The 22,591-nt window shown below is 42.0% G+C and overlaps 1 protein-coding gene across 2 annotated transcripts in view; it reads left to right on the top strand.

Annotated features, from left to right (window-relative positions):
- plin1 (perilipin 1) overlaps positions 1–22,591 on the top strand; it is a 37,737-nt gene that overhangs the window by 4,235 nt on the left and 10,911 nt on the right. For both annotated transcript variants that reach the window (XM_066701996.1, XM_066701997.1), the window contains exons 4-8: positions 1,235–1,317; positions 1,477–1,741; positions 9,889–10,079; positions 13,948–14,088; positions 15,249–15,440. In XM_066701996.1, the coding sequence (XP_066558093.1) occupies positions 1,235–1,317; positions 1,477–1,741; positions 9,889–10,079; positions 13,948–14,088; positions 15,249–15,440 (872 nt within the window). The remainder of the gene's footprint in view (positions 1–1,234; positions 1,318–1,476; positions 1,742–9,888; positions 10,080–13,947; positions 14,089–15,248; positions 15,441–22,591) is intronic.

The raw sequence follows: 22,591 nt of genomic DNA, 5'->3' as shown, positions 1-22,591 counted from the left end.
ACAGGAACTTGGATGCACTTTGTTCAGAATTGGGTTCAAGGCAGTGGGCCACAGAGTGCAGGCTGAAGCCAGGGAGGATGCATGGCTGGATGGGAGTGCTTCTAAATCATGATTACTTCAATTTAAAATGAAATCTATTTGTAGGCGTCAATAACCTAAGAAGTTCTGAGAGTTATGCTCTTGTTTCCTCTGAATATGGATTGACAAGATAGAGAGAAAAAATGAGGTGAGATGCCATTCTCTGAATGTGCGAAAGTGGTTTTGGAAGCGGGCCACGACCAACAACAGACGGCATAAACTCCAACATGAGCCGTATCTCCTTGAAATAAACGGAGGAGCAAAGAGTTTCATTTTCAACCTTCAACTTTCTCTTCATGAAAACATTTAACGCACACCTCCGCACAAAAAAGATTATAATTTATAACTCCAGTATGCAATAGGAAATACTTAAATATCCTTTCCAATCGCCATGGTCACAATAATTGTGTTATTTCAAAATGAAAGGAACCCAATAAAGAAATTAGGTTTACTCCTCCCTAGACTGTGGATGTCAAACTAAGGCAGTCATTTGACTGACTGACCCACCAGTAACTCATGTAAAACCAATGACATTCAGCTCCAAACTGCAGTACTGACCAGTGGTTCTGGTTTCAATCTCCATTGTGCTCTCGGTAGCTTCAGGATGTAAGACCTCATATACTGTGTAAATTGGAATTTGTAAAATGTGTTTTGAATGCTTTGAATTGCACTGTATTTTGTGAATTGGAATGTGTAATATGTTATGCCTTGTACAGCACTATATTCTTGCACTTTGTATTGTGCTTATATTTTGTAAGTCACCCTGGATAAGGGTGTCTGCTAAGAATAAATAATAATAATATAACTAAATATTTGATTTAATCCCCTGACTTTTCCCCACATACGTCCTTCGACAATTGAGTTAAGTTTCGCTAGACAACATGCAGGACTGTGCCTCTGAAGGCTAGATTCTGTCAGCTCATTAACTAACTGTAGGTTATTTGTATTCCTTTATTGATGTAAGTATTGGGAGTCCTATTTTTCTTGAACTGTATGCTAATTGTGGTATTGTGACCATGGTTTTGCTCTGGTAAATGTTTTGATCCATTAGGAACTTCACCCTGTTTTACAGTACATTCAAAAGCAACCCAGGGCTGTTGGAGAATCAGTCGTTTGTGGTCAAAGCTGGTCTAAAGTGTCTTTTTCCTGTGTGTAGTTGTTGCTGTCAACAGTCTGGCCTGTAAGGGACTGGATCGGCTGGAGGAGAAGATCCCAGCCCTGCAGTACCCTCCAGAGAAGGTGAGTACAGCCCATTACCTGCCTGAACAGTTTTAAAATTACCCGTCCGATTTGAAGGCCAATTCTTGAGCTTGGGTAAAGAAACTGAGTCCCATGGTTTGGCCCAAGTTTAGCCTAGGTTATGACCCTGTAAAATGCAGTTTGGTTCTTTACCCGCAGCTGGCATCGGGCATTGCTGAAGTGGTCACTTCCACAGTGCAGACCGCAAAGAATGGACTCGCCAGCCCCATCAGCAGCACCACCGAGAGGGCTTTCACCCTGGTGCTGGGAGGCTACCAGCTGACCAAGAGCACCGTGAGCGACACTGTTGGCTACCTGCTCAGCAGCCGGCCGGTCCAGGTGGCGGAGGAAGGCGTGGACTCTGCGATTACCCTGACCGAGAGCCTGGTGAATTACATCCTCCCAGCCTCTCCAGACGAGAGAGGTAATCCAGTTTAGCTGTGCTGTAAGATGCCTGCATCTGTGCCTCTTCTTTTCCTATTCCCTCTCCTTCTGTCCTGATATGTTGGTCTTCTGCAAGATGTTTCTTTTGTTCTCTTGGTTTGGGATAGTTCAGTTGGTGGTGTGTTAAAGAAAAAATAGTTTTTTAAATGAGTTCTGTCCTTTTCAGTTAATTTCTCCAATATTTCTGTCCTGAGCAGTTCCTCAAAACAAACCCAGAACTCTATACGATTTGCTCTCTGTATTGTTATTCTGAATTTAAACACAAGAGGGCAGTATTGTCATTGTTGTACACTATTCCTGTACAGTCTGGCTTGTTTTTTATTAATCCAATTTTAGTATATTATCAGTTGCAGTAATTTGAGCACTCCGCTAGGTGTAGCTGTCACATAATTGACTCATGTATTAACCTAATTTTGTATGTGCTGGTGAAGTTGTACAGATGTATATATTTTTTAAATGTGCTTGCTTCTTTCTTACCACACAATCTGGAAGTACTTTCTGTAGTTCCCCAGGTTGTAGTGAAACATCAGCTGTATTTCTCATAGTGCTTTATCCACTTATTTACCTATTTACCCACATTTAATTTACAGTGCACCTTTTCATCTACAAGATCTTTACAAAGTCTTACGATACAATATATGTACAGTGTATTACAGCAGGATTGTATAAACCCATACAGATTTAATCTGGATCCAATGTAAAATCTTGTCCTGTATTGGTTAATCTGTCATGTTAGTAATGATAGTAATGAAAGAAATGTAAATGAAAGAAGCGTTGGAAACTTCTAGACTGTATTACAATAGGCCTTGTTGTTCCATGGTAAATGTATGCCCAATTTGTATTTGCTTACTATCAAATGTATCTGTCTGCAGTCCACTGAGCCCAAATGTTCTCTGTTCTAAACACTCTAGAATAGCTTTCTTCTGATTTTAAACAAGTTCCGATGTGTTGCACTGACAGAACTACCAAAACAAACATATTAAGCCCCGCTCACTCCCCAAAGTGCATGTAATTAATACATTCGCTCTGACATAAAGAAATATGCACTCCAAATGAACAAGAATTAGCTTGAGCTGTTAACATGAGTTTGATTAAACAAATGCCAAAACAAATGCACAGATAAGCTCCTGGAATCCCTTTGATTTTACATTGTTTCAGTTTATTTACTTATCTTTATTTTTTTGATCTGGAGTCCTGTGTTTCCTCTTTGATCAAGTAATCACAGAGGTTACAATTTTTTTTTTCTTTCCATATCTCTGACAAAAATGATTTTCTATTAAAAACAAATATATATGCAGTAAGGGAAAAAAGTATTTGATACCCTGCTGATTTTGTACGTTTGCCTACTGAAAAATAAATGATCAGTCTATAATTTTAATGGTAGGTGTATTTTAACAGTGAGAGACAGAATAACAACAAAAATATCCAGAAAAATGCATTTCAACAAAGTTATAAAGGGAATGAGGGAAATAAGTATTTGACCCCTTCGACTTAGTACTTGGTGGCAAAACCCTTGTTGGCAATCACAGAGGTCAGACGTTTCTTGTAGTTGGCCACCAGGTTTGCACACATCTCAGGAGGGATTTTGTCCCACTCCTCTTTGCAGATCCTCTCCAAGTCATTAAGGTTTCGAGGCTGACGTTTGGCAACTCGAACCTTCAGCTCCCTCCACAGATTTTCTATGGGATTAAGGTCTGGAGACTGGCTAGGCCACTCCAGGACCTTAATGTGCTTCTTCTTGAGCCACTCCTTTGTTGCCTTGGCTGTGTGTTTTGGGTCATTGTCATGCTGGAATACCCATCCACGACCCATTTTCAATACCCTGGCTGAGGGAAGGAGGTTCTCACCCAAGATTTGATGGTACATGGCCTTGTTCATCGTCCCTTTGATGCGGTGCAGTTGTCCTGTCCCCTTAGCAGAAAAACACCCCCAAAGCATAATGTTTCCACCTCCATGTTTGACGGTGGGGATGGTGTTCTTGGGGTCATTCCTCCTCCTCCAAACACGGCGAGTTGAGTTGATGCCAAAGAGCTCGATTTTGGTCTCATCTGACCACAACACTTTCACCCAGTTCTCTTCTGAATCATTCAGATGTTGGCAAACTTCAGACGGGCCTGTACATGTGCTTTCTTGAGCAGGGGACCTTGCGGGCGCTGCAGGATTTCAGTCCTTCACGGCGTAGTGTGTTACCAATTGTTTTCTTGGTGACTATGGTCCCAGCTGCCTTGAGATCATTAACAAGATCCTCCCGTGTAGTTCTGGGCTGATTCCTCACCGTTCTCATGATCATTGAAACTCCACGAGGTGAGATCTTGCATGAAGCCCCAGACCGAGGGAGACTGACAGTTATTTTGTGTTTCTTCCATTTGCGAATAATCGCACCGACTGCTGTCACCTTCTCACCAAGCTGCTTGGCGATGGTCTTGTAGCCCATTCCAGCCTTGTGTAGGTCTACAATCTTGTCCCTGACATCCTTGGACAGCTCTTTGGTCTTGGCCATGGTGGAGAGTTTGGAATCTGATTGATTGATTGCTTCTGTGGACAGGTGTCTTTTATACATGTAACAAGCTGAGATTAGGAGCACTCCCTTTAAGAGAGTGCTCCTAATCTCAGCTCGTTACCTGTATAAAAGACACCTGGGAGCCAGAAATCTTGCTGATTGATAGGGGATAAAAACTTTTATTTCCCTCATTAACATGCAAATAAATGTATAACTTTTTGAAATGTTTTTCTGGATTTTGTTGTTGTTATTCTGTCTCTCACTGTTAAAATACACCTACCATTAAAATTATAGACTGATCATTTCTTTGTCAGTGGGCAAACGTACAAAATCAGCAGGGGATCAAATACTTTTTTCCTTCACTGTATGTATGTATGTATGTGTGTGTGTGTGTGTGTGTATGTGTGTGTGTGTATATATATATATATATATATATTATATAATGCCAGAAGAATCTGGATTGTGATGCATTATCTCACCTCCCCCATCAAACCTCTGGCTGTTGTTGACATAGGCAGACTATTTTATGCTGTGTGCTGGTTTACAATTTGCTTGCTTTGTGACACAGGAGAAATGATTGCCTGTTGAAACCAAATTGAATCTGAGAAAATATCTTGGTTAGCTTGGATGGGAGATATCAAAGGGCAATAAGGGGCCCCTTTCTGTATGTGTATACAAATATAATGTAATTTCAGGCTATTACAACACCAGTAACAGAATCCACCAGAAAAGCAGCTTTTATATCTCATTATGGAGGGAATTAATTCTATGCATTTTAAGATCACCACAGAAGCCAAGATGCACTTCAGAAGCCTTTTAATAAGTGTTTGATTTTGGAAAAACAAACGAAAAAACATACTATGACAAGATGAGGGTTACATGACATCGGAGGTGGAACAGGAAAATGATTACAACTGGACTGGAATATGTATACTATGGAATAGTATTGGGGGACCAGTTGTTGGACAAGATGGATCAAATGGTTGTCCAAGCATGCTGTGACTGAGGGTGCTGTGCCATGCACCTTCCTTTTGCACATAGGATAAGACATAAGACTGAAGCAATGCGATTATGTGAGGATCCATGCCATTTGTCTTTACAGCGGGGGGTGTAGTCATGGCCAAGACTGAGAACTGATCATAAGTGTTCCCCTGTCTTTAATGGGGGCTGAACTGTGCCTCTCTGAACCAAGCTTTGATAGCTTATATTCCTCCTTTCATCCTAGACAAAGTGGTTCACAGTACAGCCCCTTCACTAAGCTCAAACGTATCACTCTAAAAAGTTAATTCTTGTTGAGACCTTTTTGGCTTCTGGGGGATAAAGTGTAGGAAACTGGTATGGGGCTGCGAAGATCCTTTGTATCCATTACTGAGACCAAAATAGTATCCCAGAAGCCTAAGGGTGTCAGAGGCAGAGGCTTGATTTTTTTTTTTTTTTTTTAGGTATGATCCTGCAAGTTGCAAAGAACAATTATGTAGTGTAGTATTAAGCAGTGTTTTAAAATGATCTTGCTCACTTATTTTGTGCAGTATTTCTTATAATGGTTAAAATACTTAAGACTGAGTTTTATCAAAGTGCCCTTTTGGGGTATTTTGTTTCTTTTCTTAAAAAAATAAAAAAACATTGTCCCCTGCTTTGTGTTGTCATGGCTGGGGAGGTTGTATTACAAGGATACCCATCGTATTTGTCTGAAGGCAGGGAACTATAGCAACATGCTTTGAAGAAGACAACAATAACTAAATAACATGTTCATGAACTAATGTACACAGATAATGGTAACAAACATCACCTATACTTTGAGCTTTAATTCCCCCCCCCCCACACACACACACACACAATTTCAGCTTATTTTGTTACTTTTCTAATCTTTCCATTGTCTCTTCTGGCCTCTTTCAGTTTGTCTGTTATTATTTCTTCTCATTAATATTTTCCAGTCAGTTTTATCTTCTCGTTTACTCGTGTTTTGGAATCATCCAGAGCAGAGGGACCCAAAAGCAGGGCTGTTTATTATTGGAGTTTCCCTTTCCATGGAAGAAATGGTTCCGTTAAAATTGCACCCAATTAAAACAAAAGAAAACAGTCAACTCTCCATTCCATGGAAAAACCGCTCTCATACATGGAGGGGAAAATTGTTTTTGCAGAGAGGAAATTTCCTGCGTTATTTAAATGATCGGATTGGCAGCGAGACTGGTATGAACAAGGATCAAGCATAATCCTTCAGCTGATGTGTATTTTATTTCTTCATATACCCTCACCTAAAGGATTATTAGGAACACCATACTAATACTGTGTTTGACCCCCTTTCGCCTTCAGAACTGCCTTAATTCTACGTGGCATTGATTCAACAAGGTGCTGAAAGCATTCTTTAGAAATGTTGGCCCATATTGATAGGATAGCATCTTGCAGTTGATGGAGATTTGTGGGATGCACATCCAGGGCACGAAGCTCCCGTTCCACCACATCCCAAAGATGCTCTATTGGGTTGAGATCTGGTGACTGTGGGGGCCAGTTTAGTACAGTGAACTCATTGTCATGTTCAAGAAACCAATTTGAAATGATTGGACCTTTGTGACATGGTGCATTATCCTGCTGGAAGTAGCCATCAGAGGATGGGTACATGGTGGTCATAAAGGGATGGACATGGTCAGAAACAATGCTCAGGTAGGCCGTGGCATTTAAACGATGCCCAATTGGCACTAAGGGGCCTAAAGTGTGCCAAGAAAACATCCCCCACACCATTACACCACCACCACCAGCCTGCACAGTGGTAACAAGGCATGATGGATCCATGTTCTCATTCTGTTTACGCCAAATTCTGACTCTACCATCTGAATGTCTCAACAGAAATCGAGACTCATCAGACCAGGCAACATTTTTCCAGTCTTCAACTGTCCAATTTTGGTGAGCTTGTGCAAATTGTAGCCTCTTTTTCCTATTTGTAGTGGAGATGAGTGGTACCCGGTGGGGTCTTCTGCTGTTGTAGCCCATCCGCCTCAAGGTTGTACGTGTTGTGGCTTCACAAATTCTTTGCCGCATACCTCGGTTGTACCGATTGGTTATTTCAGTCAAAGTTGCTCTTCTTTCAGCTTGAATCAGTCGGCCCATTCTCCTCTGACCGCTAGCATCAACAAGGCATTTTCGCCCACAGGACTGCCGCATACTGGATGTTTTTCCCTTTTCACACCATTCTTTGTAAACCCTAGAAATGGTTGTGCGTGAAAATCCCAGTAACTGAGCAGATTGTGAAATACTCAGACCGGCCCGTCTGGCACCAACAACCATGCCACGCTCAAAATTGCTTAAATCACCTTTCTTTCCCATTCAGACATTCAGTTTGGAGTTCAGGAGATTGTCTTGACCAGGACAACACCCCTAAATGCATTGAAGCAACTGCCATGTGATTGGTTGGTTAGATAATTGCATTAATGAGAAATTGAACAGGTGTTCCTAATAATCCTTTAGGTGAGTGTATATGTACTTCATCAGGCTGTCTATACATTTAGCAAGGGGATGCGTTATAAATTATATGAATGTATTAGATGTTTTTTATTAACCTATTCACGCCTATATTCTGTTTCTCTTGAGGAACTTCGATGGTTCTTTGTCAGTGGGCAAATGTACAAAATCAGCAGGGGATCAAATACTTTTTTCTCTCACTGTATATATACAGTTACACTGAAGAAAGAAAAAAACATACTGACAGCCAATTTGAAATGATTAAAAAGAAAAGGGAAAATCGCCTCTGTCACCGCAGAGTAGTAGGGTTTAGGCGGAGCCACTTAATTTCTGTATGTGCATAACTGGGGAGGAAAATTTATCCTTTCCTGTGCACAGTATGGGACCCAATAATGGGCTAGGAGTGACTGGAAAAACATTAAACCTCATACGTCCATCCTGGACTGAGGGTTAACCTTTTTAAGATTGAGAAAAACAGCTGCTAGACTATGTGAACCAACGCAGCTCAGTTTAGAGCTGGCCTTTTGCTCAACCCCAGACAGCAACCTGATTTGCACCCCCTGATGGAGATCCAATCAGCCCATAACCCCCCCCCCCCCCCCCCCCACCTGAGGCTGACTTGCAGGCTGCTGTGCGAAACTGCCAGGAACCATGTAGGCTCCCAGGACAGAACACATTGTCCCCGGGCTGAAGAGCTGCTGATTAGCAACAAGTAATGCGTGTGCTCAGAAGCCAGCCGGTAGCTCCACCGAGGAGCTGAATGCAAACTGTAGGGTCTGATTGCAAGTAAATGTTCCTGTCTTGTTCTATGAACTGGAGAGTCCTAAGGAGTTGCAGCCATAAGTATCATCTCCCTCCCACCCTCAGATACATTACCTTTAATTCTGGACTACAACTCACTGCAAAAAAAATTGTATCCAATTAAAATTTCGGAGATATAACTGATGAACAAATGTAGTGTAACAATATTGATTCAGCTAAATGTAACTGAAATACAGGAGGACGTCTTGTAGTTCCCCTTGTGCAGTGCTGTAAATGGATAGAATTCTGTTACAGGTGTGTTGCCTTGGATAAGTGACAAATGATTAATAATAATAAAATGAGTGAGTCACGTTGTTTAAGGTTGTGCAGCAGTATGCTTCACTTATGCAGTTCCCTTTAGAAATGGGGCAGCAGTTTCGGCTGTAGAGGCAAAAGCTCTTAATACAGTCCCCCTTTTTATTTCCTTAAACGATTTCACACCAGATCTCCTACATGATACTGTTTAAGCACTCTCCATTTTCCTTTCTGATCTTATAAAAGCCCCTTCTCACATCCACACATGCTCAGATCACAACAAAAAGGAGGCTGGCAGATGGCAGAGGTCCCATTCATTTACATTTGTTTGTTTTTTCTGGATTGACCTTCAAAACACATGTAAAGCATCGGTGTGGCTTCTGAAGGGGAAATACAGTTAGAAACCTAGGCATCACGCTGGAAAGGCGCCCCCGGCGCCTCTCCTCGCACGGGCACCTGTTGAATCCGGTTGCCATCTATTTTATTTGATGTAAAGTGAGTCTGTACTCATCTCCCTGCAGAGTAATCGATCCCTGTGTTGGGGCTAATGAGATCCTGCTGCATGTGTCTGAGGTGGCTCACGTTGCATGTCTTGCGAGTGTCCCGAGGGGCCTAAGCTTGTTTGCACAGCGAGGCCTAGCTGCTGAGTGTAGGTGTTATTCATCAGCTCCTGTGTGTGTCCTGATGCCCTATGGAGGAACTGGAGAAATAAGCTTGGCACATGGCTCTGCGCTGGGGAGCCTGAGTATTATTGGATGTTCTGTCAACGTGACGAAAAATAAAGTTCAGCAGGGCAGAAGTTAACAGGATTGGCAACTTTGCTGATGGTTGCGTTCGTGTTTTGCCTGAGTGTTGAGATTACATTAATTGGGAACTCTAACTTTATCATCATCTGAACTCCCAGTGCGTTAGAATTAATGCTTAGTTCTCTTGTTTGCATTTGTTTTCATCTTTTATTTTTATTTTAAAATAATGTCCCCTCTCCAGTAAAATAACAGCAAGAGCTCACCTTCCCTGATGACCCCTGAGTTAGTGCTAGCATTTCCTGAAAAGTATGCGATGACGCCTTTAGCAGCCTGTCTGGAGAGTGAGAACATATGGTCTTTTTGTTTCAGACAAGGAGGCTTCACAAGGCCAAGGGTCTGATGTCACTCCAGCTGGGCAACAGCCGAGCAGCTTCAATAGACTGGGAGCCCTGGTTAGCACTATCTACAAACGTGCGTACGAGCAAACCACCGCTCAGCTACGGCGCACCAGGACTCAAGGACAGAAGCTGGTGTTCTGGGTACCTGGAGTGGCTCCAATGGTAGGCTCCTTTTGTTTGTTCTTGGATGTTCATAAGCTACAGAATGTTTCAGTAAACAGACACTGGTTTTGCTTGTTGTGCCCAGATGTTACAAGCAAATGTATCGTCATGCAAAGTCCATCGACATGTGATCCCCATTTCCAGGTATGCAAGAGTCCTTGTCAGTGGAAACCCAATGCCTAGAAAGCCAGGCTTCAGTAGTATAATCTTCTACCACAGAGAAGCATCAGTGGAGTGGAGATTTTTGTTTTTTTAAACCTCAGCAGTTACATGCATAATTTATTAACTCTGTTGATGTAATCTAGAACAAATGCATGTTTGTGTGTCATTACAAATTTGCCATTCAAATCTTACGGTAATAATTGGTGGCGCCATAAATCTTTCATAAGGGCGTTTGATCCGAGTTATGTTGGGGAGTGTAAAATTATGTAGGAAATTATCAGTGTGTTCCCTTATCTCAGTAGTAATTTACATTCTGGTTGTCCCCCCCACATTCTATTTATAGCTACTGTCAGATAGGCTTTCTCTTTAATGTTCTACATCACTTCTATTTTCCAAATAAGCGAAGGAGTTTCTGCAAATTCTCTTGACACAGAGATAATATAGATCTAAAGCACTTGCTTTCTTTAAAAGATAATCGTGTTTTTGTTTTGTTTTTTGTTTTTCAAGACTGTGGTGAGGTACATTAATTATACACGCTGCGGAATACAAGAAAACCCACTTCACCCGTCTGCTTTTTGTAGGTTTATTTAACTGTCGGTCAAACAAGGTATGGAGTGGTAAACGGCCACGTGTGTGTTCAGCTAAACACTGGTACTACCCCTGCATATCTAACCCTAGGAGATGTGTTTTTATTAACCCAATAAAGAAAGTGACCACGTCAAAACAATGACATAGAAGATATCCCCTTATTAGGTATATGCATTGAGAGAAACGGAGTAGTGTCTAATTCTTACCAGGGAAAGTTTACTAGAATGTTTGAGGGCTACAAAAAGCAATACTGTGTTAGGACTGTTTGCTGTACAAACGCATTGCTTCAGAACTGTGTTAGAAGGCCAATATGAAGCTCCCCTTGACACCCTTGCAAACCGCACTTTTCAAGAAAAATGTATCTCTGGTTGGTGAGAGCAATCATGAGGATGGGGTGGGATTACCCATTGTTTGTACAAAGTACAATACTTTAACAAAGTTCAATTATGCAACAACAAATGTTTGTACACTTTGATGTTGTATTCTGGGGGGGTGCAAAAACAGGTATTTTGGAAAATGCAGTGATCTCGGTGAGTCAGGCCGAGAGAAACCGATGCATTTCCAGACTTGTTTGATGTGTAAATGACCTGATATGAAATGAATGTGTAAAGTGACACTTCCCAGTTGCCTTTTGTTTTTCAGTTAATTATATTAAAGTATCTGAGCTGCAGAGCAAATGGAAACTTGGCTGTTTTGAAAGTTTTGTTATGTTCTAGCACTAACACAAATGAGCTTGTCAGTCAGGAAATACATGAGAAAGTAAGCATGTAGGCCTAACTGTATATTACATTTTTAACCCCATTTATTAAATAGATTTTCAAGTTAAGGAAAATGTATGAATGAATGATGTTGACAGGTCACCTGGTAAAATAAGAATAAGTGTGATAACTTTTTGAGAGGGACTGGCTTGAGGACATGCATTATGTCTGTGTAGTACATTGCATTTTTGCATTTAAAGAGCCATGTGAGATGACTCAGACTAAGGATTCAATTCATCTAAGTGAATAATGCAACAACAACCCTGGAGGAATCCAGCCAATCACTGTCAGCTGCCTCCTGCCTATGTGTGATTGGATGCAACCCTTGGCGATGGCCACTCATCCTCCGAGCTATTATACCAGGGTCTGTGTCTCTCCCTGCCACTGTCACTGGAGACAAGCTGTTCAGACAAATGAGCATGACATTTAAAGGGGTACCACTCACTGGATAGAAACGTGTCCTAGGAGACTGCCCAGCTTCAGCATACTTTATTCAGTGTCCTGGAAACAATGACAGTGTACTGGAGGGTGTTTTATTGTTTGAATAACAAACATTTAAAATTAAACAGGCCTCAGTCTGCTGGGTGTGTGCCAGTTGCACCATGAGCCCAGGTCTTGGTATGTGTATCTATTGTTAGAGGTGCCATCTCACCGATCTCTTCGTAGGTAAGTCATGGGCCATGGTAGCAAGCTGTTACAGACGTACTGTCCTCCCCTTACAGTTTGTAATGACTTTTGAGGTATCCAATTAAACAGCCATTAATGGTGTCAAAGTCTTAAGCATCGAGGACTGGGTAGTCAATAAGGAAACCAATAATAAGGCCAGTTGTAGCTTGTTGAATTCTTGTTTTGATAGTGAGGAGTAGATTGTATCTATGTTCAAGAGTTACCCCGGTAGCAGTGTGGAGTAGCGGTTAGGGCTCGGGGGCAGAGGGTCTTGGGTTCAGTCCCACATGGGGGACACTGCTGCTGTACCATTGTGCAAGGTAATTTACCTAGATTGCTCCAGGTAAAAAGCAGCTGTATGAATGGGTAATTGTATGTAAAGTAATGTGATCTATTGTAAGTTGACCTGGATAAGGGTGTCTGCCAGGTAATGTAATATTTTATTAAATCTAAATTTAGCCCTGTGTCTTCTGGCTTTTCTTCCAGGTTAGCACTATATTACTTAATTGAACTAAAAAGTAATGGGGAATGTATCCTTATTATCAGGCATTTAATGGTTGAAATGGAATTGATTTAGTAAACGGAGAGCCCAGTGGGTTCATGCAACTGAACACATTTACAGGAAAGGTGCATTCTTTCAATGTATTTGCATTGCACTGCGTACTAAATATGTGTGGGTCCAACCTCAACTTCGGGGTCCAACTAAAGATTTCTAATATGGCACAGCAGTGACAAGAGCCTGCAATTCTAGACTAACAACTTGGCTATATTTGTAGCAGTTCTATCATTGCCAAGGAAAGAACACAGTAGTCATTGTTGAAATCGGGTTGCAGCTACTGAACACCAGGTGAGTCTTAGTGTGTCCTTGGAGTGGAGTGGCTTTGACGTCAGTTGATGGGTTCAAAGTCTTTCTAGCACTATTGGACATTATTTCAGTGGCTATGTAGGAGCCTATCGCAACATAGATTCCTTTCTGTTTTCTGGCCTTGTCTTGGAGATAGGCTTCTACTAATATGTGTATTTATTTATTTATTTATTTTGAAAGACAGAGCATGGGAATTGGAGCAGGGAGAAATGATTTCCAGAAATATATTTTGTGATTGTTTAAGCTTTCAGGTCATGCTTTTGTCCTTGACCATGTAGAATGAAAAATTGTCAGGGAGATATGGCTATGCCTTGAGAATGTTCTGCAGAGAAGCTCAAACAATATGTTGTCATAATCACTAAATGCCTTTCTTGTAATGAATAGCATTTTTATTGATCTTCCTACAATTTCTGATCAGAAAAACAATGAACGCTTGAAGGATGTGCTTGACCTAAAACAAATTGTGGAAGGCATGTGTATGTTTTTGAACTTTAACATGAATATTTTCATGATGGCTTCATTTGAAACTTGTGAATTGGTGAAGTTTGTAGGTGGTCATTTCATAAAAGAACAATAAAAAGAGAACCATGTTCAAAGCAAAATGAAGGTTTTTATTGATGTGGTCCTGCTACATTTAAATATTATACACTTAAAATACTCCATATTATAAACTACTACTGTCATAACCAAACAGAGGTTGCTGAGATGAAGTGAAATCAGTTTGCATTGTGACCATCTTCATCACAGGGGTTGAGCCTCCAATGCCTACGAATGATGAGATGCTCCCTTTAGCAGAGTTCATTATGTGACCCGTGACTTCTTTCCACAGACTGGTTTTGCCAGGAGGAATCTGGAGGCGGTCGGCAGTGTCCTGCTCGCTGTCCAGAGCTCAGTGTCTGGGCTGCTGTTGGGGGGGGAGGAGCAGCAGGATAAGGAGAAGAGGAAGAAGAAGGAGGGAGACCTACTGGAGGTAAGGAAACCCCACACTCAACTGCGATTAGGGCTCTTTACATTAATCCAAATGCAGGCTGTGCAGGAAAAATCATATCTGAGTTTTTTCCTCATTTTTTTCATTGTGCATTTTATTACTTTTATTCTTTTAGTGAGCAGATGCCCCTCTGGTTGAAGGGAATGTGCTTAGTAAACCAGTAAAATGATTGAGCACTGATTATTATATATATATATATATATATATATATATATATATATATATATATATATATATATATATATAAACATTAACAAAGGCTTATAAGTCCATTGAGTGGTAAGAGTGTATTCTGATTCTCTTAAAGAGGATCTTAGATGTGTCACAGAAAATGGAGCAACGACTTTAGTTGTCAAATTGTGAATGGTAACTAGGGTAGGGATGGATATTATTAAGACCTTCATCAATTAATTGATGAGTTTTATAGGCCACGTGTAACAGGATTTTATATATTTCACTGAGCACATACCGATGTATTATCCATCCGCTTAGAGAATTTAATAAGCACTACATAATTTCTGTGTTGGCCTGGGAAAGTTTGCAGAGCCCAAAAAGGATATTTGTATGACCTCTGTTCTTACAAAAGCTCCTGTAACTCACCCCAAACAGGTCAACTACCATGTTAAATGCATTATAACTGCTAATGTCAGTATGAAGTCCAAGTGGGTCAAGCACGTTTCCTTGAGTTTCATTGTTGACCGAAACCTGAGTCACTCAGTGTGCACTTGAGGCATGCAGACACGAGAAGTGGATTTAAACAGGACTGACCAGCCAGATGCCAGTCGCGCTCTGAAAGGTGGTTTCAAGGGTGCTTAATCTGCACCCTTTGTTTGCCTTTTTAAGGAAAAATGTAATTAGCTGCATTCTTCGCATTCAACACACATTCCAATGTGGTTTCATCAACCATGTTAGGTTGAATAATAACGGGAACACATGAAGCCCTCCAAGCTGGCAACTGTGTCACTGTTTTGCAACATAATAAAAAGACATAGGGCAGTCCGTCTAGACTGTTAGTCTCCCTGTCCATAAAGTCAATGTATCACCCTTGTTGTGTAGCTTACAACTCAGGTGACCAAGGGGTGCATACTGTGTGCTGCAATAGGGCTCGTGTGATCTTTGTTATTACTCAATTTGGTTTTCAGACGAGCAATGTGCAAAGCTTAGTCTCCAGTCTGGGACAGCAGCTGCAGAGTGCCTATGCTTCTGTAGTGTCAGGAGTGAAGATGGTACCTTCATCCAGTTTGTCTGTGGCCAAGGACACAACTGGGGCCGTGATACAGACCCTGAGTGCAGTCAAGGAGAACATGCTACAAAACCTGTCCATCTACATCCTGGTGAGTCATTCCCAAAGGTTCCCTCTTGCTGCCCTTCTTATTTATTTTGTATTTTTGTTTCTCTGACAATGGTATAATTCACTTACTCGCATTGTTCCCCCCCGGCATCCTGTTTACATCCGCACAGTCCCATGTGCTCCTCATGTGCCCAATGGCCTCCCACTACAACTTGACCCAGTGTCTACCTTTTGTTTTGTTTTGTTTTTTGCTTCAAGAACAAACAGAACAAAAACAAAAAGTATCGTGTAGTTGTTTGGATGAACCAGAAAAACAAAAACGAGGTATCTTTCAAGTTGGAAGCACTGCCCAAGGGGGAGGGGTTTCTGCGCATTTCATTGGAAAATGTCACTATCAAAGCTGCCATTGGCCCCTGCGCACGTCACTCAGAACAGGTCCCTTCCCACTTCCTGTTCTATATAACGTGACGTCTGCACAGGTTCGTCCTCTTGCCATTTTGCTGGACCCGAGAACATGAGCTTTCTGTGTCTATGTGTTGCATTAGACTTTAAAAACTGCATATTTCGGCTGCCTGGCTTCACTAATAGTGTTCACCACCGTTTCACTACATCGGTCTCTATTGTGTGTCTTATCAGTTATGTTTATAGTTCATTTTGATCCTGTCCATCCGCGCACCGGAGTTCCAGCTGTGCTTTCGGTTTCAGTTTCGGTTCACAAATGGGGCATTTAAAAATAATTGTGTTAATATAGTGCCATATATTATCCGATTGCTTGCTGTGTTGGTTTTTTGTCCACAGGGCTTTTTCCTCCACTGCACGAATGCTAGCAGCGGCAGTAAAATCCGAGGCCTGCCCGGCCTAAGCTTCGGTCTGTCGTAAGAGATCTTGCCCGCAAGAGGTGCTCCTCTGCCAGCTGGCACCTGCACTACAATCCGCAACTACTCACTATGGTTCTCCATCCAAGTCCGCATATCATGTCCGGATTGATGGCGAGCCCCCTGGGTCTCATTTCCTGGCTGCACAGTTTTTGAAGGGAGCTCGACGGCTACGGCCACCTTGCACCCCTTCGCTGCCCACATGGCACTTTGATGTAGTGCTGGACGCATTTTTCTGGCAATCACCTCTGCAAAACACGTGAGCGAGTTACAGGCCCTGACCGTACACCCATCGTGGGTCCGTTTTGCAGCAGGTGGTTCCAGGGTCACGCAATGGGCTAACCCTGCGTTCCTCCCGAAAGTGCTGTCTCCATTTCATGTCAACAGGCCTATTGAGTTGATGGTTTTTCATCCTCCTCCATTCGCTTCGGAGTAAGAGAGTCAGCTTCACTTGCTCTGCCCTGTGCGGGCCCTCGGGTGGAATGGGCTCTGGCTCCTGATTTCCTTTCCCAGTCTGCCCCCGTTAAGTTTATCCTGATGGAGCTATTTGGACCGTGTCTTTCCCTTCCACCGGACTATGCCTTCCAGTCGAGCACCCACACGAGCTGCTCCTAGACTTGCTGACAACCTGTCGATTTTGTTCCCAGGGTCTGTCATGTAGCCTACAGGACTGTGGCTCCGTTCTAGCTTGTCTTGCCATACAGCAAGAGACTGCTCCTGCTGTCCTCAGCGGTAAGCACTTGAGGGGGCTCTTGTGTTCCGCTGTAGTTCATTTGTCAGCACAGCAGAGCTAACGTTGCCCTGCATTAACTGGTCTAATCGGCAGGTGTCAACTACTCCTGTGTTCCACGGGTGGCGCATGAGTTGGTTCCTGCGCTCCGTGGTGTATATAATTAGTTTGTATGACATTGTATATCTGGTGTGGCCTCGCTCCTAGCTGGGATAGTGGAGCAAGCTGCCAATGCTCCCATGTTATGCGAAGAGTGCATGAACGGTTTTCCTGTACACCACAATGTTTATGGTTTGATTTTCATGATAGAGCCTACTGTTATCCTGCATTAGCTGTGCTAATAGGTGACAACTGCTCCCTTGTTACGTGGTGGTGCATGATCTGCTTCCTGCACCCCGCGATGTGTATAGTTATGACAGCACAGTAGAGCTGGGTGCTCTGTACCGTTCAGTGAACGTGATTTCTCCTGTGCTGCACGGAGGCAGCATGAATGTTCCTGCTGCCACGCTGTGTATGCTGTTATGTCCAGCTGTGGCTACTCAGTTGACTAACCAGCTATGTGTTATTCAGTGGGTCTGTGGCCCCGCTCCTGCAGGATCAGGGGTTCACTGCCACCTTAATGCACGGAGGGCGCACAAGTTGCTTGATTGCCTGCACCATACACCGATCAGCCATAACATTATGACCACTGACAGGTGAAGTGAATAACACTGATAATGTCGTTATCATGGCACCTGTCAGTGGGTGGGATATATTAGGCAGCATCACGTGAGCATCAGAACTGGACCACGGAGCAATGGAAGAAGGTGGCCTGGTCTGATGAATCGCAAGTTCAAGGTGTTGACTTGGCCTCCAAATTCCCCAGATCTCAATCCAATCGAGCATCTGTGGGATGTACTGGACAAACAAGTCCGATCCATGGAGGCCCCACCTCGCAACTTACAGGACTTAAAGGATCTGCTGCTAATGTCTTGGTGCCAGATACCACAGCACACCTTCAGAGGTCTAGTGGAGTCCATGCCTCGATGGGTCAGGGCTGTTTTGCCAGCAAAAGGGGGACCTACACAATATTAGGCAGGTGGTCATCATTTTATGGCTGATTGGTGTATATTATGCAAGTAGATACACGGCCTCACTCCTAGATGCACTAGTAGAGCAGTCAGCCTTGCTATTGTGAGTGGACATTTCTCAATCATCCTTCCTAGCAGAATATCTTGTTTAAGCAAAGTCTGCTTTTTGAAATGTATGCATTTCTATATTTTTACTGTGGTACATCTAGATCAGGGACAGTTGCAATAGATTTCTTGCTTTACACACTGTTAACGTACTTTAATTTATTCATGAGGCCTGGGGAAATATCCCTACCCTCAAAAAATTGGGCTTGTCAAATACCTCTGCTCTTTATTCAGACACATAGCATTCATTGTATGTGACACACTTACAGAAAGTCATCATACCTGGTGTACATTGTTCTTCTCCAACACAATACTGTGTGTGAGCGATTTGTCTGTATAAGAACATTTTGTGAACTTCCCTGACGTGTCAAACACCACAGATAATTTGCTGCAGTGGAAGAGTTTTCAGCAGTCCTGAACAGTTTTTTGGTGATCCTCAAGCCAGGTCTTTCCCTCTGACATCATGTCTAGGAATGTTTATTTAGGAGAAACTGCCAATTCTTCCCATTTTTTTATTTTATGTTTTACTGAAAAGGCCTGGGCAAGTCAAAATGTACCATTTGGATCCCCTAACATCTTAAATTGCATTGTAGCTGACCCAAGTATAATTTTCTGTCATCATTAACTGAGTATCTTAAGAAATAACTACTACCATAATGTTGTGCATCATTACATTTATGATGCTCCAAGTGTACTGGCAAAATAATAGATATAATGGTGTGAGAGATTCTTATCAGATGAATCCCTACAGCTGCAGCTACAAAGACAGACTTGTTATTTCATGGCTGGAACTTTTTGTATTGGTGTTTTTTTTTTTTTTTGTAGCTTGTATAAAAAATAGTCCAAAAGACAGTTGGCAGATTCTATGCCTCTCGGTATATGACTGTCAGGTACTGTCTGTTCCATTTGAAAGTGCAACTGCATGCCTTTTTAATTATCCCATCATTTTTTCCTATGTGGCACAGAATACAGAGAATGTTATGTGCTTTCAAGTCATTCTTTGTCATAGTGAGAGGCATTTTTTCCCCATATGCTGGCTGCAACTGGCACTTGGTTGATCCAGGGCTGAAACCAGAAGCCATTCACATATGAACCAAAAGACCCAATCCACAGATACTGCTTAAAATTCCTGCATTCTAAGTATACAATCTGTCCGCAGTGGCCGTTCCAGCTCTTCTCTTCAGTGTACTGAATGCAGAACAGGAATGTGAGCCAGGGCTTGACATTTGGAACTGCTGAACTGGCGACATTGTTGGAAGTTTTCGACTTGTCTCATCACTCTCCGATAGGTGTGATGCCCACCTCCGTCCAATTATCTGGGTAGGGAAGGGGGATGTTGAAGGAAATTAAAATGCAAAACAGCTAAATGTAGACCAAACAGGATTTAGTATTTGCCTTTGATATCTGGGGGACCGAGCCTGCATTTAATCCAGTTGGAGTTTTGACAGGGCAGCCAAGCAGAAGGTAGACCTCGCTCTGTTTAGCGCCATTTCAATAATAGCCCTCATTACAACACCGTCCTTGGAAGAAAGCATGTAGACATGTCAAAACAAGGCACGCACACCGCCTCGGAAAGTACTTTAATGGAAGACGAGCAGGTTTGGAGTCGGGCTGCTACCTCACAGCCTCGAAGAAAAAGCCTTTGACAAAAGAGAGCTTTAAGTTGACACTGACCAAATTTCAGCGACTGATTAATTCCATTTATTGCTGAATAGGGCTGGCCTATTTATAGCATCAAAAATCAGTATATGTGCTTTTTTTATGCTAAAACAGTTGTTTTCTTCCAGGTCTGCTCTAGTACACTTGGCTGTGTCACAAAGCACAGTTCACAAATGTTTTGAGTTACTTCGAAGTGTCCCAGGGAAAATGTCAACTTAAGGAAATGTGCTTCAGTGTTTACTAATGTCATTACTTTCTTAAGGAAGAAGAAAATGACAGCACTATAAATGTTATTAAAAAGTGCATATTTATTAATGAATTGATCCATATACTTAATTCATATTAATTCAGTAACATAAAAGCTTGTCATGACAGATTATCCCCCCCCCCCCCCCAAGAAGAAGTTAATTTCCCCTTAGAGCAATCTCCTTGGACCTACTCATCTCCTTACACAATCAAAACATCTCAATTACAGTCTATACCAAGGTAGGTGCGCTTCCACATTTTTACGGCACTCATCTGCTATGGTAGGAGTTGTTTTGATGGTGGTTATAATTGGGTAAGGCTATAAAAGCAGAAGGAAAACAACTACCAAACTACACTCGGCAAAACAGAATGGAAAACCAGACGTAATAATTAGTGCCATGGATAACATGTAGATCCCACTATGGCGCAGCTAATGCCTGAATAATGACTCCTGCTATTACTCATTAACCAACAAAACAAAACAGACCTTGTTGGGGGGAGAAGCTTGAGAGTGTGTTTACCAAGGAAAAAGGAGTTCACCTTCTAAGCACACATGTGGACTGTAGATACCACTTCCTTATGTCCAAATCATCAATAACTTAAACATAGCTTAATCTATAGATGATAGAAACTATTCTCATGGTTCTTAAGAGCAGCAGCAATAGAACTTTATTTACACTTGTAATTTCAGTAACATTTGAATAAAACCATAGCTTACAACGTGGTAACAGAACATTGCGTTTTACCCCTGAGTCTTGTTTGTGTTCTGGCTCCTATTCTGTTTAAGTTCACATTTAGTTTTAATGCGCTTCTAAACCATAGCTGGCACACATTCTGCGTATTGCTGAACAGATGTATTCATCGTGGGCAGATCATGTCTGTAGGTTCAGGTAGCAGCTTGTCTCTGGGTGCAGTTAAATAAGAACAGCCCTGGCAGCACCTGGTTTAATGCAGGTATCAGGCGTTGGCAAAGATGAGCTTGCGTGCAGACAAATGTTTACGGGCTGCGTGTAATTGTTGTGTTAAGCAATTAAATTCCAACGGGATTTCACTTTTTATTTTGCGGGGGCACCATCTGAAACCATGCAAGGATTCTGTTTTAGTTCATTTTTAAGCTGTACTGAAACCGGAAAGGAGGTATATTGTAACTGTTCCAGCCACACCGTTTTCCTCACAATCATTATGTATCTCCTCATTTGTAGCTGCAGTAAACCAGCGCATAATCCTACATGGGCCTGCTGTTTCATGAGAGGAACTGTGGGAGAATGTCACACGCTTTGAACATGTACACAAATTTAATTTGAAACCGCGTCCTTGCGTGATGTAATAAATATTGTTCATATTTGTTCATCCATGTTATGTTTTCTGGGTGTGTTGATTCTAAATTATTGATTTCTATGGAGTGGCAGTCAACAGTTTTGTCCCCCCCCCCCCCCTCACAATGAATAATTTTGTGAACAGAAATAACTTGTATGTACTTCTCCTTTCTAGGTAGGATTCCAAAGTTTTGACTGCCAGTGTATAATTGGTGAAAAAAGTCATAATGGCATGATTTAAAATGATAGATACACTGGTGCTTTGATGCCTTGTTTCCAAATCTCCTCTTTGCAATTTAGATGTTCATGTTATTCTCCTTGCGTACTGCTGAATCATAACTACTTTGCTACCTTTCTTAAGTCTAGTTACACTTTCCCATAAAAGGGCGTTCTTTCCTTAGCCATGCTGTTAAAAAGCACACCATCAGAACAAACCGTTTAACAGATAAGAATGGTTTGATGTGCACCAGGCCCACGTATTCCTCAAGAGGGCCTTCAGCAAGAAAGTTCAGAAAAAAGGGAAAAACATTCAAACTGATGATACGCGTGCCTCTCTCTAAAACAATCTCTTCTACAACTTATTTCAGTGTATTAAATTAGTCTGGGACTATGCACAAAACCTCAACAGATTAAGAGAACACGTTGTTATAAGATACCCCATGCTAAGAATCCAGTTTCAGAAAAGGAAGTTGGGGGGGTGATTTGGGTGTTGTCACCGATTTCTTCAAAGTCAGGAGCAGAGAGAGACAGAGACAGGAGCGAGCGAGAGAGAGAAAGGGGGGGTAAGGCTAGACACATTGAAGTGTACACCTCCCAAGATCTCTGTGCTGTTCAGGAGACGGCTCAGCAGGGGGTATGGGGTGGGAGGGAGAGTTACACACTACTGTGGAGGTGAAGGAATTGCTTATGTGTGTGTGTGTTGGGGGGGGATGTATTAAATCACTGGAATTTCTAAGTGTTCTTTTTGGTCATTTGGCAAAAGGTCTGCTTAGTCCAGTTTTACAGTTTATGCATTCCAGACCCCCTGCTGACCATGGTAAATCCTTTATAGGAAGGCTGAAAGTCAACTTCACAAGAGGCATTCTTTGTCTTAATGCTGGATATAGGGCTTGATTAGGAACATTTTTATTCTGAGCTTTGTGGTGAACTTGTGAAGTTTTGATTATTATTTTTTTTTAATATTTTGCATAGAT

Source organism: Amia ocellicauda, chromosome 4 (assembly GCF_036373705.1).
Source record: "Amia ocellicauda isolate fAmiCal2 chromosome 4, fAmiCal2.hap1, whole genome shotgun sequence".
NCBI classification, from domain to species: Eukaryota; Metazoa; Chordata; class Actinopteri; order Amiiformes; family Amiidae; genus Amia; species Amia ocellicauda.
The sequence above is the reverse complement of the archived record's forward strand: the minus strand, read 5'-3'. Positions and strand labels throughout refer to the sequence as shown.